At 44.9% G+C, this 12,119-nt stretch overlaps 1 protein-coding gene across 2 annotated transcripts in view; it reads left to right on the top strand.

Moving 5' to 3' along the window:
• Nucleotides 1–2,285: 2,285 nt before the first annotated feature.
• VPS33A (VPS33A core subunit of CORVET and HOPS complexes) overlaps nt 2,286–12,119 on the top strand; it is a 28,197-nt gene continuing 18,363 nt past the window's right edge. For both annotated transcript variants that reach the window (XM_009004823.5, XM_002753118.6), the window contains exons 1-6: nt 2,286–2,473; nt 4,878–4,943; nt 5,679–5,806; nt 8,198–8,384; nt 10,783–10,899; nt 11,824–11,998. In XM_009004823.5, the coding sequence (XP_009003071.1) occupies nt 2,372–2,473; nt 4,878–4,943; nt 5,679–5,806; nt 8,198–8,384; nt 10,783–10,899; nt 11,824–11,998 (775 nt within the window). In that variant the 5' untranslated portion in view covers nt 2,286–2,371. The remainder of the gene's footprint in view (nt 2,474–4,877; nt 4,944–5,678; nt 5,807–8,197; nt 8,385–10,782; nt 10,900–11,823; nt 11,999–12,119) is intronic.

Genomic DNA, 12,119 nt, shown 5'->3' with positions numbered 1-12,119 from the left:
TGAAACTCTGTCTCTACTAAAAATACAGAAAAATTAGCCGGGTGTGGTGGCACGTGCCTGTGATCCCAGCTACTTGGGAGGCTGAGGTGGAAGAATCGCTTGAACCCAGGAGGCAGAGGTTGCAGTGAGCCGAGATTGCACCACTGCACTTCAGCCTGGCAACAGAGCAAGACTCTGTCTAAAAAAAAAGAATATTACTTCTACCTAAATAATATGCTAAGACATAGTAGTTCTCAACTTTGGTACTGACCTTAGGTGACTAAAAGACTCTAAACAAGTCTGCAGTATTTGTAGGGGAACTATAGTAGTTCAGCAATGTCTCTCCTGGTCTATAAAAGCACCTGTTGTTACTTAACCATTTTCTTTTTTTTTTTTTTTGAGATGCAGTTTCGCTCTTGTTACCCAGGCTGGAGTGCAATGGCGTGATCTCAGCTCACTGCAACCTCCGCCTCCTGGGTTCAAGCAATTCTCCTGCCTCAGCCTCCTGAGTAGCTGTGATTACAGGCACGCACCACCATGCCCAGCTAATTTTTTATATTTTTAGTAGAGACGGGGTTTCACCATTTTGACCAGGATGGTCTCGATCTCTTGACCTCGTGATCCACCCTCCTCGGCCTCCCAAAGTGCTGGGATTACAGGCATGAGCCACCACGCCCGGCCTTACTTAACAATTTTCTAGCATCCTGATCCTGCTTAGGGATAGTTTATCATCCTCGTCTTAGGTACACTCATGCATGCTGGAGATTTCGCTAACCTGGGGCATTTCACTTCTTACAGTAAGTTATACCCTCATTTAACAGCTCATAACATGACCTGCTGAACACATTTATTCTCACAGGTGTTAAAATGATGCATTCTCTTGGCTATGAGTCTGTATATAGAAAAAAAAAAAATTGTGTATTATCAGCCAGGAGCAGTAGAGGTATCTGTAGTCCCAGTTACGCCGGAGGCTGAGGCCATATGATAGCTGAAACCCAAGAGTTTGAGGCCAGCCTGGGCAACATAGGGAAACACCACCCATCTCTAATTACTATTTTTTAAATTCTCAGTTGAGGCTGGAGAACCACCTTGAAAACCAGGTTGAGAACTAATGCATGGAAGCGTTTCCATGTGTGTTAAATTGTTAAAATATAAATGTCCTTGTTGGAATAAGATTGAGAACAGAAGTTCTGGTTGAGTGGCTGCTTTTCTGCACCATCCACAAATACCGCTTTTTGCTTTTCAGACTCTGTGGTAAGTGCTTCATAATGTGAAGTGTATAGAAGATACTGAAGGAAGCTATGCACTCGAAGAAGAAAATTTTCATCTTTGAGCAGATCCCAAAAGCCCATTTCGACCCCAAAGTATCGAAAAGCATATGTCCTACTGATACTAAGCTTATCGAGCAATTAAGTTCCAGCACCCAACTAAGCTTCTCACGTGGACTACGTGATGTAATTCATACCTTCTTTGATCCCCACTACAACTCACAGGTAACTGGACTTTTACTGAGGCAAGTGATGGGACCTGGATTTCAGAAGCAATACTATTTGTGTGAAATGCCACGTCGCTGTAAAAGTCTGTTAGGAAGGGATTACAAAAAAAAAGTCCATTCAAATTCCCTCGATCCCTATATTCATACATTTTAGCTCACAAATCAAAACAGCCTTCATTAGTGCAAAGCTAAGAACCTTGTGACTACTATAATTTAAAAGATTTGAGCAGTGGGTGGCGGCGCGCACCTGTGGTCCCAGCTACTCCGGCGCCTGAGGTGGGAGGGTCACTTGAGCCCGGGAGGTGGAGGCTGCAGTGAGCTATGATTACGTCACGGCACTACAGCCTAGGCGACAGGGCGAGGAGTCCCTGTCTCAAAAAAATCTTTTTCATTACAAGTTTAGCCTTAAGATTTCATTTTACAGCAAGCACCTTTGCTGAAAATAAAAATTTGCGATTTTTAAAAGAGACTAGAGAGTGTTTTGTTCTTTTTTGGATACGAAGTCTGCCCAGGCTGGTGTCGAACTCCCGGCCTCAAGCGATTACTCCTACCTCGGCTTCTTAAAGTGTTAGGGATTACAGGCGTGAGCCACCGCGCCCAGGCTTAGTCCACATCTTTCAAATCGCCTTTCAGCGCCAGACGACTCCTGGAGTGAGGCAGGGTCTGAAACGCGCCCTGAGTCTTAACAGGAGTCTGAACAACCACCGGGGTAGAAGAAAGAGATGGACACTAGGGCCAGACGAGATACAAGCCGAACCCGGCGGATTCCAGATTCCGGGTTGGCGTGCGCAGCCGCAGAGGTCACGTGGCTGCATTGTCACGTGACTGCGTCCATGGCCCTCCCGTTGGAACCAGTGGACGTGGTGGACACTGTTGGGCAGGGGGTGGTGGGGCAAGATGGCGGCGCACCTGTCTTACGGGCGAGTGAACCTGAACGTGCTGCGCGAGGCGGTGCGTCGCGAGCTGCGCGAGTTCCTGGACAAGTGCGCGGGAAGCAAGGTGAGGGGCGGGAGGCAGCAACACCGCCCTCGCCTCCCCTGGTCCGGCCTGCCTTAATCCGTTCTCTGACCGCCTGAGCTCGCGGTGTACGAGGTCCCCGGGGCTTCCCAGGAAGCGAGCCTCAAGGCCTTTCTACTCGCACCCCTGTGCAGGCGTTAACGATGAAGTGGGGGGGCCCTGGGCGAACAGCCTGGAGCCGGAGTGGCTTCGAGATTGTTTTGTGAGAGCAGAGTAAGCCACTGTGATATCCTGGTTCCTGATAAGCCGGTTTACGTCAGGTGTCTTTTCTGCTGCCTGCCGAGGCGCGGGACGGGTGGGCGGCCCAAGAATGTGGATGGTCAGGTGTCCATTCATTACAGGGATCATACGTGTCAGTACAAATCGTACTTAGAAAGTCTCTTGAAACACCAACACCTTACAACCTGCTGTTCACGCGTGTTAGGAGAGAAGCTGTAATCATTGGGGCTTTTAAACTGGCCTCCTAAAATAGTATTACTTCTCTAGTAGCACCTTTTCACAAGGGAGTCGGGGACTAGATCAGAGATTTTATAGAATTTTTTTTTTTTTTTTTTTTTTTTTTTTTTTTTTTGTTGAGACAGAGTCTTGCTCTGTCGCCAGGCGCCAGGCTGGAGTGCAGTGGTGCAATCTTGGCTCACTGCAACCTCCGCCTTTTGGGTTCAAGCAATTCTCCTGCCTCAGCCTCCCGAGTAGCTGGGACTACAGGTGCACGCTACCACGCCCAGCTAATTTTTGTATTTTTCAGTAGAGACGGGGTTTCACCATGTTGGCCAGGATGGTTTCGATCTCTTGACCTCATGATCCGCCCGCCTCGGCCTCCCAAAGTGCTGCGATTACAGGCGTGAGCCACCGCACCCGGCCAGGATTCCTTTTAAATGGTATCACCTCTTCCTCATCCCCTTGGGTTAATCAGTCACCCTAAGTAACTGACAGTACAACTGTCAAAGGTCTAACTGGGGAGCCTCAGTCTTGGAGAGAGCAGAACCCCAAAAAGTAGAGAGGGTGCTAGCAGCCTTTGAGAGAAGAAAGCAGGCTAAATCAGGCGTCCAGTTTCAGTTCAGCAAAGGATGCAGAAATCTGAATAACATCATGGATTGTATCAATGTCAATATCCTGGTTGTAATATGTTACCCCTCGAGGAAACTGAGCAAAGTGTACCGGGGCTCGCTCTGTATTATTTCTTTTAACTAAATGTTAATGTACAATTATTTAAATAAATATTTCAATTTAAGAAAAAGAAATGATACTGGAGTTTAGTAGTAGAAATACTCATAGGGGCCCAAAGCAATGACTCGGGGTGTCAAAAAGTCCTAGGTTGGAGTCCTTTCTCCCTTACACACCGTGTGGTTCAAGATCTCTGTATGACCTTGGCAGGTACTTAAAGTGCAATGTAATCACAGCACTTTGGGAGGCCACGGCAGGCAGATAGATTGCTTGAGCCCAGAGTTGGAGACCAGCCTGGGCAACATGGCGAAATCTCATCTCTACTAAAAAAAAAAAAAAAATTAGCCTGGTGTGATGGCACACACCTGTAGTCCCAGTTACTCTACTCTCACCTAAGCCTGGGAAATCGAAGCTGCGCTGAGTGGTGATTCCACCACTGCCCCTGTCTCAAAAAAACAGAAAATCCTCTTTTGTCAAAATAAGATTTGTAATACCTATATCGTAGGTTTTAATTTTGTATAATTGACAATTTCCATATGGCTTGATCTAATAATACCATGACAGAGATATACAGCCAACTAAAGTTCCTTCTTTCTGTTCAGGACAGTGATTAACTTCTAACTTTCTCAGGATCAACAGTAGCATTGCTTTCCCTGGATGCTATTTTTCTTTACTTTAAGGATACGAATGTGTTCAGAGCTAAATTGTTTTTCTTTGGCTGCGCTCAGTGGCTCATGCCTGTAATCCCAGCACTTTGGAAGTGTGGGATTACAGGCATGACGTGTGTGGATCACCTTAGGTCAGGAGTTAGAGACCAGCCTGGCCAATATAGTGAAACCCCATATCTACTAAAAGTACAAAAATTGGCTGGGCATGGTACTGCATGCCTGTAATCCCAGCTACTCAGAAGGCTGAGATAGGAGAATCACTTGAACCCTGAAGGCAGAGGTTGCAATGTGCTGATAGCACACCATTGCACTCTAGCCTGGGTGGCAGAGCAAGATTCCATCTCAGAAACAAAACAACAAACTCCAAAATGTTTAATTTCTTTTTTCTCCTTTATTATTATTATTTTTTAAATCTTATAACACAAGGAGTAAATTTTTTAATCCTCAGAGTTGGAAGCAAATAATCCTTCTGTTTGTGATAGGCTATTTTCTATTGATACTGTTGAAATTCCTGATATTAACTATAATAAGAGAATGTTTCTCCCTTCTTACAGGCAATAGTTTGGGATGAATACCTAACTGGACCCTTTGGCCTGATTGCGCAGTATTCACTATTGAAGGTAAATGAGCTATTTGGGTTTTGTTAGGGGAATAATAATTCTGTACTTCAGCAGTTATGATAGGATTTTATATTTCTTCCTTAATCATTGCTTTGCAAAGCTGTTTGGTCTTTATAAACATTGATACTAGTGCCTGATTAACATGTTGTATCCATTGGCCAGTGGTTCTGTACTGATCCTAGCATTATGTGACCATTACCTGGCGTTTTTGAGAGTTCATTATATAAGAGTCATTTGAATGCTGCTGCAATAACAGTGGCTTTAGGGCCAGGTGTGGTGGCCCACACCTGTAATCCCAGCACTTTGGGAGACCAAGGCAGGTGGATTGCTTAAGATCAGGATTTCAAGACCAGCCTGGCCAACATGATGAAACCCCGTCTCCACTCACAATACAAAAATTAGCTGGGCTTGGTGGTGGGTGCCTGTAATCCCAGCTACTCTGGAGGCTGAGGCAGGAGAATCACTTGAACCCAGGAGGTGGAGGTTGCAGTGAGCCTGCACTCCAGCCAGGGCAACAGAGTGAGACTCCCTCTCAAAAAAAAAAAAAAACAATACAAAAAAACAGTGGCTTTATACTGAAACTTTGTTCTTTATATATTTGGCTTTGAGGGAATCTAAATTTTGATATTAAAATATTAATGTGCTCTTGACTGGGAGTGTTTATGATTTCTGAGTCTGAAAATGATAGGTAAATTTCAGTCTTTTTGTTAACCTTTTGTGTATGTGTTTGCCTAGGAACATGAAGTGGAAAAAATGTTCACACTTAAAGGAAGTCGTTTGCCGGCAGCTGATGTCAAGAATATTATTTTTTTTGTCAGACCCAGGCTAGAGTTGATGGATATAATTGCTGAAAACGTGCTCAGGTATCTCAGAACTTGTGTTTGATCTAAAAGAGTTTGGTCCCTATCATGCTTTTAAAGTATGAGCTTCTTCTCATGGAAGACCCTCACTCTTGCTAGTGCAGGGTGGTCTTTTGGAAAAGTGAGATAGGCATGGAAGAATATAAAAGAGAAGATGAGGGCTGGGGGAAGGTGGAGATGGTTAGTAGGTACAAAAAAAAAATAGAATGAATCAGACCTACTATATGATAGCACAACAGAAGGACTATAGTTATTAGTAACTTAATTCCTTTTTTTTTTTTTTTTTTTTTTGTATTTTTAGTAGAGACAGGGTTTCACCATGTTGGTCAGGCTGGTCTTGAGCTCCTGACCTCGTGATCCGCCCTCCTCAGCCTCCCAAAGTGCTGGGATTACAGGCATGAGCTTTTTTTTTTTTGAGATAGAGTTTCGCATTTCCCATGCTGGAGTGAAATGGCTCAATCTCAGTTCACTGCAACCTCCATCCCCCCACCCCCAGGCTCAAGCCATTCTCCTGCCTCAGCCTCCTGAGTAGCTGGGATTACAGGTGTGCACTACCACACCTGGCTAATTTTTTGTGTTTTTAGTAGAAATGGGGTTTCACCATGTTAGCCAGGCTGGTCTTGAACACCTGACCTCAGGTGATCTGCCCACCTCGGCCTTCCAAAATGCTGAGATTACAAGTGTGAGCCATCAGCCCAAGCCTTAATTGCATAGTTTTAAACATAAAGAGAGAGGCTGGGCACGGTGGCTCACACCTGTAATCCAAACATTTTGGGAGGCCAAGGTGGGTGGATCACTTGAAGTCAGGAGTTTGAGACCAGCCTGGCCAACGTAGTGAAACCCTATCTGTACTAAAAATACAAAAGTTAGCCGGGTGTGGTGTCACGTGCCTGTAATCCCAGCTACTTGTGAGGCTGAGGCACAAGAATCTTTTGAACCTGGGAGGCCGAGGTTGCAGTGAGCCGAGATCCTGCCACTGCACTCCATCCTGGGCTGGAGGGAGACTCCGTCTCAAAAAAAAAAAAAAGGAGAGTGTAATTGGATTGTTTGTAACTCAGTAAGTGCTTGAGAGGATGTGCCCCCTCGCATTCTCCATGATGTGCTTAATTTCACATTGGTTGCCTATATCATAACGTCTCATGGACCCCATAAATGTATATACCTGCTGTGTACCCCCCAAAAATTATATATGTAAAAGAGAGGATGGGAAACTGAGGAAGTCGTTCTCAGCAGTTTGAGAGAAGGATCGTCTTCTAACCCCATTCTTTAAGGATAGCCAAAAGTTTAAACATGTGTCAGTAAAAATGACGCTGGTTTAAAAAAATAAGCCTCCAGCGGTTATTTTTTTTAATATACTGCATGTACTTGAATTTCATAAGCAAAAAAAAAAAAAAGAGCTGATTAAAATTTAATACAGCATCCACTCTATAGAGGAAGTGCTCCCAGCCCAGTCTGCACTCTGTGGTACCATTGATTGATGCAGCCCCTAAAATCTTAAAAGCATAAGGGCTATTTTTGGAAGTCCGCTGTCAATTAGAGTAGGGGTGGGAGTCAAGAGTGATCTTTCATTTTAATTTAAGACTCTTTGTGGCTGCATTGCTTTGGTTGAAGAACCATTTGTTTTTAGTGAGACACAAATACCTATTCAGAGCTTTAATGCCCCAAAGATAGTTTAAGAGAATACTAAAAAAGTACTAGCCAGGACTCAATGCTGCTTTTCTGTCGGGGAAGAAAAAGAGAGTGGGTGCGACTGTAACAATTTGGGTCTGAGAGTCAGTTTTTGGTTATTTTTTTGAGACAGGCTCGCTCTGTTGCCCAGGGTGGAGTACAGTGGTGGGATCTCTGCTCACTGCAACCTCTGCCTCGTGGTTCAAGTGATTCCCCTGCCTTAGCCTCCCAAGTAGCTGGGATTACGGGCACACACACCACCACAGCCAGCTAATTTTTGTATATTTTATTTATTTATTTATCTTTGAGATGGAGCCTTGATCTGTTGCCCAGGCTGGAATGCAGTGGCATGGTCTCTGCTCACTGCAACCTCTGCCTTCCAGATTCAAGCAATTCTCCTGCCTCAGCCTCCTGAGTAGCTGAGATTACAGGTGCCTACCACCATGCCTGCCTAATTTTTTGCATTTTTTAGTAGAGATGGGATTTCACCACGTAGGCCAGACTGGTCTCGAACTCCTGACCTCAAGTGATCTGCCTACCTTGTTCTCCCAAAGTGCTGGGATTACAGGTGTGAGCCACTGCACCCGACCTGAGAGTCATTATTTATATGATTTATCTAGCCAGCTTTATAGTGCCTAGTATGTGCCAGGCAGTAAGGATAAACAAAGCAAAATGGTCCATGACTCTTAGGAGCTCATAAGCTAACAAATGTTACTTCCTTTGCAGTGAAGATAGACGAGGCCCAACGAGAGATTTCCACATTCTGTTTGTGCCACGCCGTAGCCTGTTGTGTGAACAGCGGTTGAAGGATCTGGGTGTCCTGGGATCCTTTATTCATAGGGAGGAGTACAGCTTAGATCTCATTCCGTTTGATGGGGACCTCTTATCCATGGAATCAGAGTGTGCATTCAAAGTAAGTTTGGCATTTCCTTAATATCAGGCATTAGTTTTTGCCCAGTTTATGAATGTGAAAGTATCACAGTATTGTTTTAATTTGTAATTACTGTGAAGCTGAGTTCCATTTTATATGTTTATTGATGTTTAAGATTTTCTCTTCAGCAAATTGTTTGTTCATTTTCTTTGCCCATTTTTTCTTTTTGGGTAATTCTTTGTGTATTCTGGATGTTGATCATTATGGGTTATAAAAGCTGCAAGTATCTTCCCAGTCTGACTTGTCTTTTAACTTTGTTTATAATGTCTTTTATCATGTAGACATTTCCCATCAAAAGTAGTTAAATTTTTAAATAATAGCTTTATTGTAACTCACAATACTGGCTGGGTGCATTGGCTCACACCTATAATCCCAGCACTTTAGGAGGCTGAGGCAGGTGGATCACCTGAGGTCAGGAGTTCGAGACCAGCCTGGGCCACATGGCGAAACCGCATCTCTACTAAAAATACAAAGGTTAGCCGGGTATAGTGGTGGGTGCTTATAATTCCAGCTACTCAGGAGGCTGAGGCAGGAGAATCACTTGAACCCAGGAGGCAGAGGTTGCAGTGAGCCAAGATTGTGGCACTGCACTCCAGCTTGGGTGACAGAAGGAGACTATCTCAAAAAGGAAAAAAAAACAACTCACAATACTATGAAATTCTCTCCTTGATGGTGAGAATACATGGTTTTTAGTGTATTCACAGAGTTGTGCAACTCTCACCACTGTCAAAATATGGCACATTTTAACTTCCCCAAAAAGAAGCCCGTGCCCTGTAGCAGTCCATCCCTCTCCTTCCTTCCCCCAGCCTCTGGCAGGCACTAGTCTAGTACAGTCTGTGAATTTGCCTGTTCTGGAGTTTTCCTTTTCTTTTTCTTGAGACAGTCCCACTCTTTTACCCAGGCTGGAATGCAGTGATGTGATCATACCTCACTGCAGCCTTGACCTCTAGGCTTGAGCGATCCACTAGCCTCAGCCTTTTGATTAGCTGAAACTACAGGCATGTGCCACCACACCTGGCTAATTTTTTAAAAATTTCTTTTATTTCTATTTTTATTTTTTGAAGAGACAGCATCTCACTATGTTACCCAGGCTGGTTTTGAACTTATAATGCGTGTGTGGCATCTTCACTTAGCGTCATGTTTTCAGGGTTCATCCAGGTCGTACCCCTGTCAGGGCTTCATTCCCTTTTGCTGCTGAATAGCATTGCATTGTAATGGTATCATTCATCAGCTGACGGACACCTGGTGGGTTGTTTCCACTGTTTGGCTGTCATGATATTTTTGAGAAAAGTTTTTTTGTAGATGTATATTTTCATTTATGGTAGATAGACCTAGAAGTAGAATTGCTGACTCACATGGCAACTCTACATTGAACATTTTGAGGAGCTGCCAGACTCCTGCGCTGAAGCTGTACCGTTTGTACTCCCAGCAGCAGTGTGTGAGGGGTCCAGTCGCACATCCACATGGACACCGTCGTTGTTCTGTCTTTTTTTGGATTATCACTTTGTCACCCAGCCTGGAGTGCAGTGGCGCGATTTCAATCTCGGCGCACTGCAAACTGCCTCCCGGGCTCCAGTGATTCTCCCACCTCAGCCTCCTGTGTAGCTGGGATTACAGGCACACGCCACCAAGCCTGGCTAGTGTTTGCATTTTTAGAAGAGATCGGGTTTCGCCATGTTTGTCCACCTGGTCTCGAACTCCTGACCTCAGGTGATCCACCTGCCTCAGCCTCCCAAAGTGCTGGGATTACAGCCATGAGCCAGTGCACCCAGTCTTCCCAGGTGGTTTTGTGTATATTTTGGAGGTCCGTTTTTCAATGCAAAAATATGTATATTTTATGAAATGAGACTATACTCAAGGTTGTTCAACTTGGTCTTTTCATTTCTCAAGAGATTGTGGCTTTCGGTTGTCACTTGTGAAAATCTGCCTCATCCTTTGTAAGAACAATGCAGTATCTGTCCTGTGGTCTTTTGCATTTCTGGGCATTAGCATGTGGCTCTCCCAGCGTGTCCTTCCAGAGTTTACACTCACCAGTGAATAGGACCCCATGTCTCAGTGTAAGTCCGTGTTCTACAGTCTTTTATTCAAGAGCTGATTCAGAAGAGCTGGCATGCCAGGTGAACAGTTTTCTTCCAGAAGCCCCAGCTCTGCCCAGGAAAGGTGCTTCCACGGCTGCACCCACCCCTGGGGCTGCCAGCCTTAGAGCCTAGACGGGCAGGCAGCAGTTTTGGAAAATGAACTTGAGTTCCCAGTTTTCCTGGCACAGGGTGAAATAACCAGAATGATTTTATTATCTGTTGCTGCACCCCAGCCCCAGGAACAGAGAGGGGCCCCTAGGAGGCCCCTGTGGCCTGCCAGTAATTGGCCTTTCCCCTCACAGGAGTGCTACCTAGAGGGCGATCAGACGAGCCTATACCACGCAGCCAAGGGGCTGATGACCCTGCAAGCTCTGTACGGAACGATCCCCCAGATCTTCGGGAAAGGAGAATGTGCTCGGGTGAGAACCAGCTGCTTTCTGGTGGCAAAGGAGGGGCCCTTCACACCCCAAAAGGAAGCCAGAATGGGAAGCTCCGTACATACAAATTCAGTTGATCCTAATTATTTATGAATACTGTACTCACGAATTTGCCTCCTCATTAAAATGCACTTATAACCCTCCACGTCAGTATTCCGGGTGCTTTTATGGGTAGGCACAGTGGTGTATTTGAGTAACCAACTGCGCATGTTCCCATCTGAGGCGGGGTGACACTCCACCTGCCCATTGCAGCTCTCAGACTGCCAGCAAGTGTCCTTTTCACGGTCTCACTGTCATGTTTTTCACACGTTTGTACATTTTTTGGTGATTTCACTGTTTCAGTCGTAGGGCTGAGGTGCAGTCTGGTGTCCTGAGCACAAGAAGGCTGTGATATGCCTGGCAGAGACATTACATGTGTCAGAGACTCTTCGTTCAGGCACAAGTCACAGAGCTGGGACTGTGAGTTCAAGGTGAATGATCAACAGTGTTAAGTCAGGCATCTTTGAGCAGAAACACATATAAAGCTGGGTTCTGTGTTGATCATTTGACAAAAACGTTGAGACCAGAGGCTCACAGGAACCGAACTCTGCATTTCCCCCAGAAACAGTGGTCCCATCTTCACTAATTTCGTGTTTACAGTGACTTCATAGAACATAACTACTGCAAATCCCAAGAATAGAGTGACCTGATTTTATGCCTCATTGGCAAATGGCAGCTCCCTTGGCGCCAGCGTCAGGATGGGTGCCAGCAGCAAGGCGCTTTTCTAGAGCTGCTTATTTCTGAGCAATGCACTCTTCCACAGTTTTCTCCGTTTTTACTTTTTTGATTGTCTTTCTGGTTTTAGATGAATTTTTAAATCTGCTCGTTCCCAGGAGGGCCCCACCTCATCCAATGTTTTGTTTCCAGCAAGTGGCCAATATGATGATCAGGATGAAGAGAGAGTTTACAGGAAGCCAGAATTCAATATTTCCTGTTTTTGATAATCTCTTGTTGCTTGATCGGAATGTGGATTTATTAACGCCTCTTGCCACTCAGCTGACATATGAAGGACTCATTGATGAAATTTATGGCATTCAGAACAGTAAGTACATGATGTCTGTTTCCACTAATAGGTAATATGAGAAGAATATCTTTTGTGGAGGCTACTGTTTGTATATTGGACACTTAAGCGTATTTGAAGTCAGAGATCCAGTTTTAATGAT

The sequence above is a fragment of the Callithrix jacchus genome, chromosome 9 (genome assembly GCF_049354715.1).
Source record: "Callithrix jacchus isolate 240 chromosome 9, calJac240_pri, whole genome shotgun sequence".
In the NCBI taxonomy this organism is placed as follows: Eukaryota; Metazoa; Chordata; class Mammalia; order Primates; family Cebidae; genus Callithrix; species Callithrix jacchus.
This window is presented reverse-complemented; position numbering and strand designations above follow the sequence as displayed.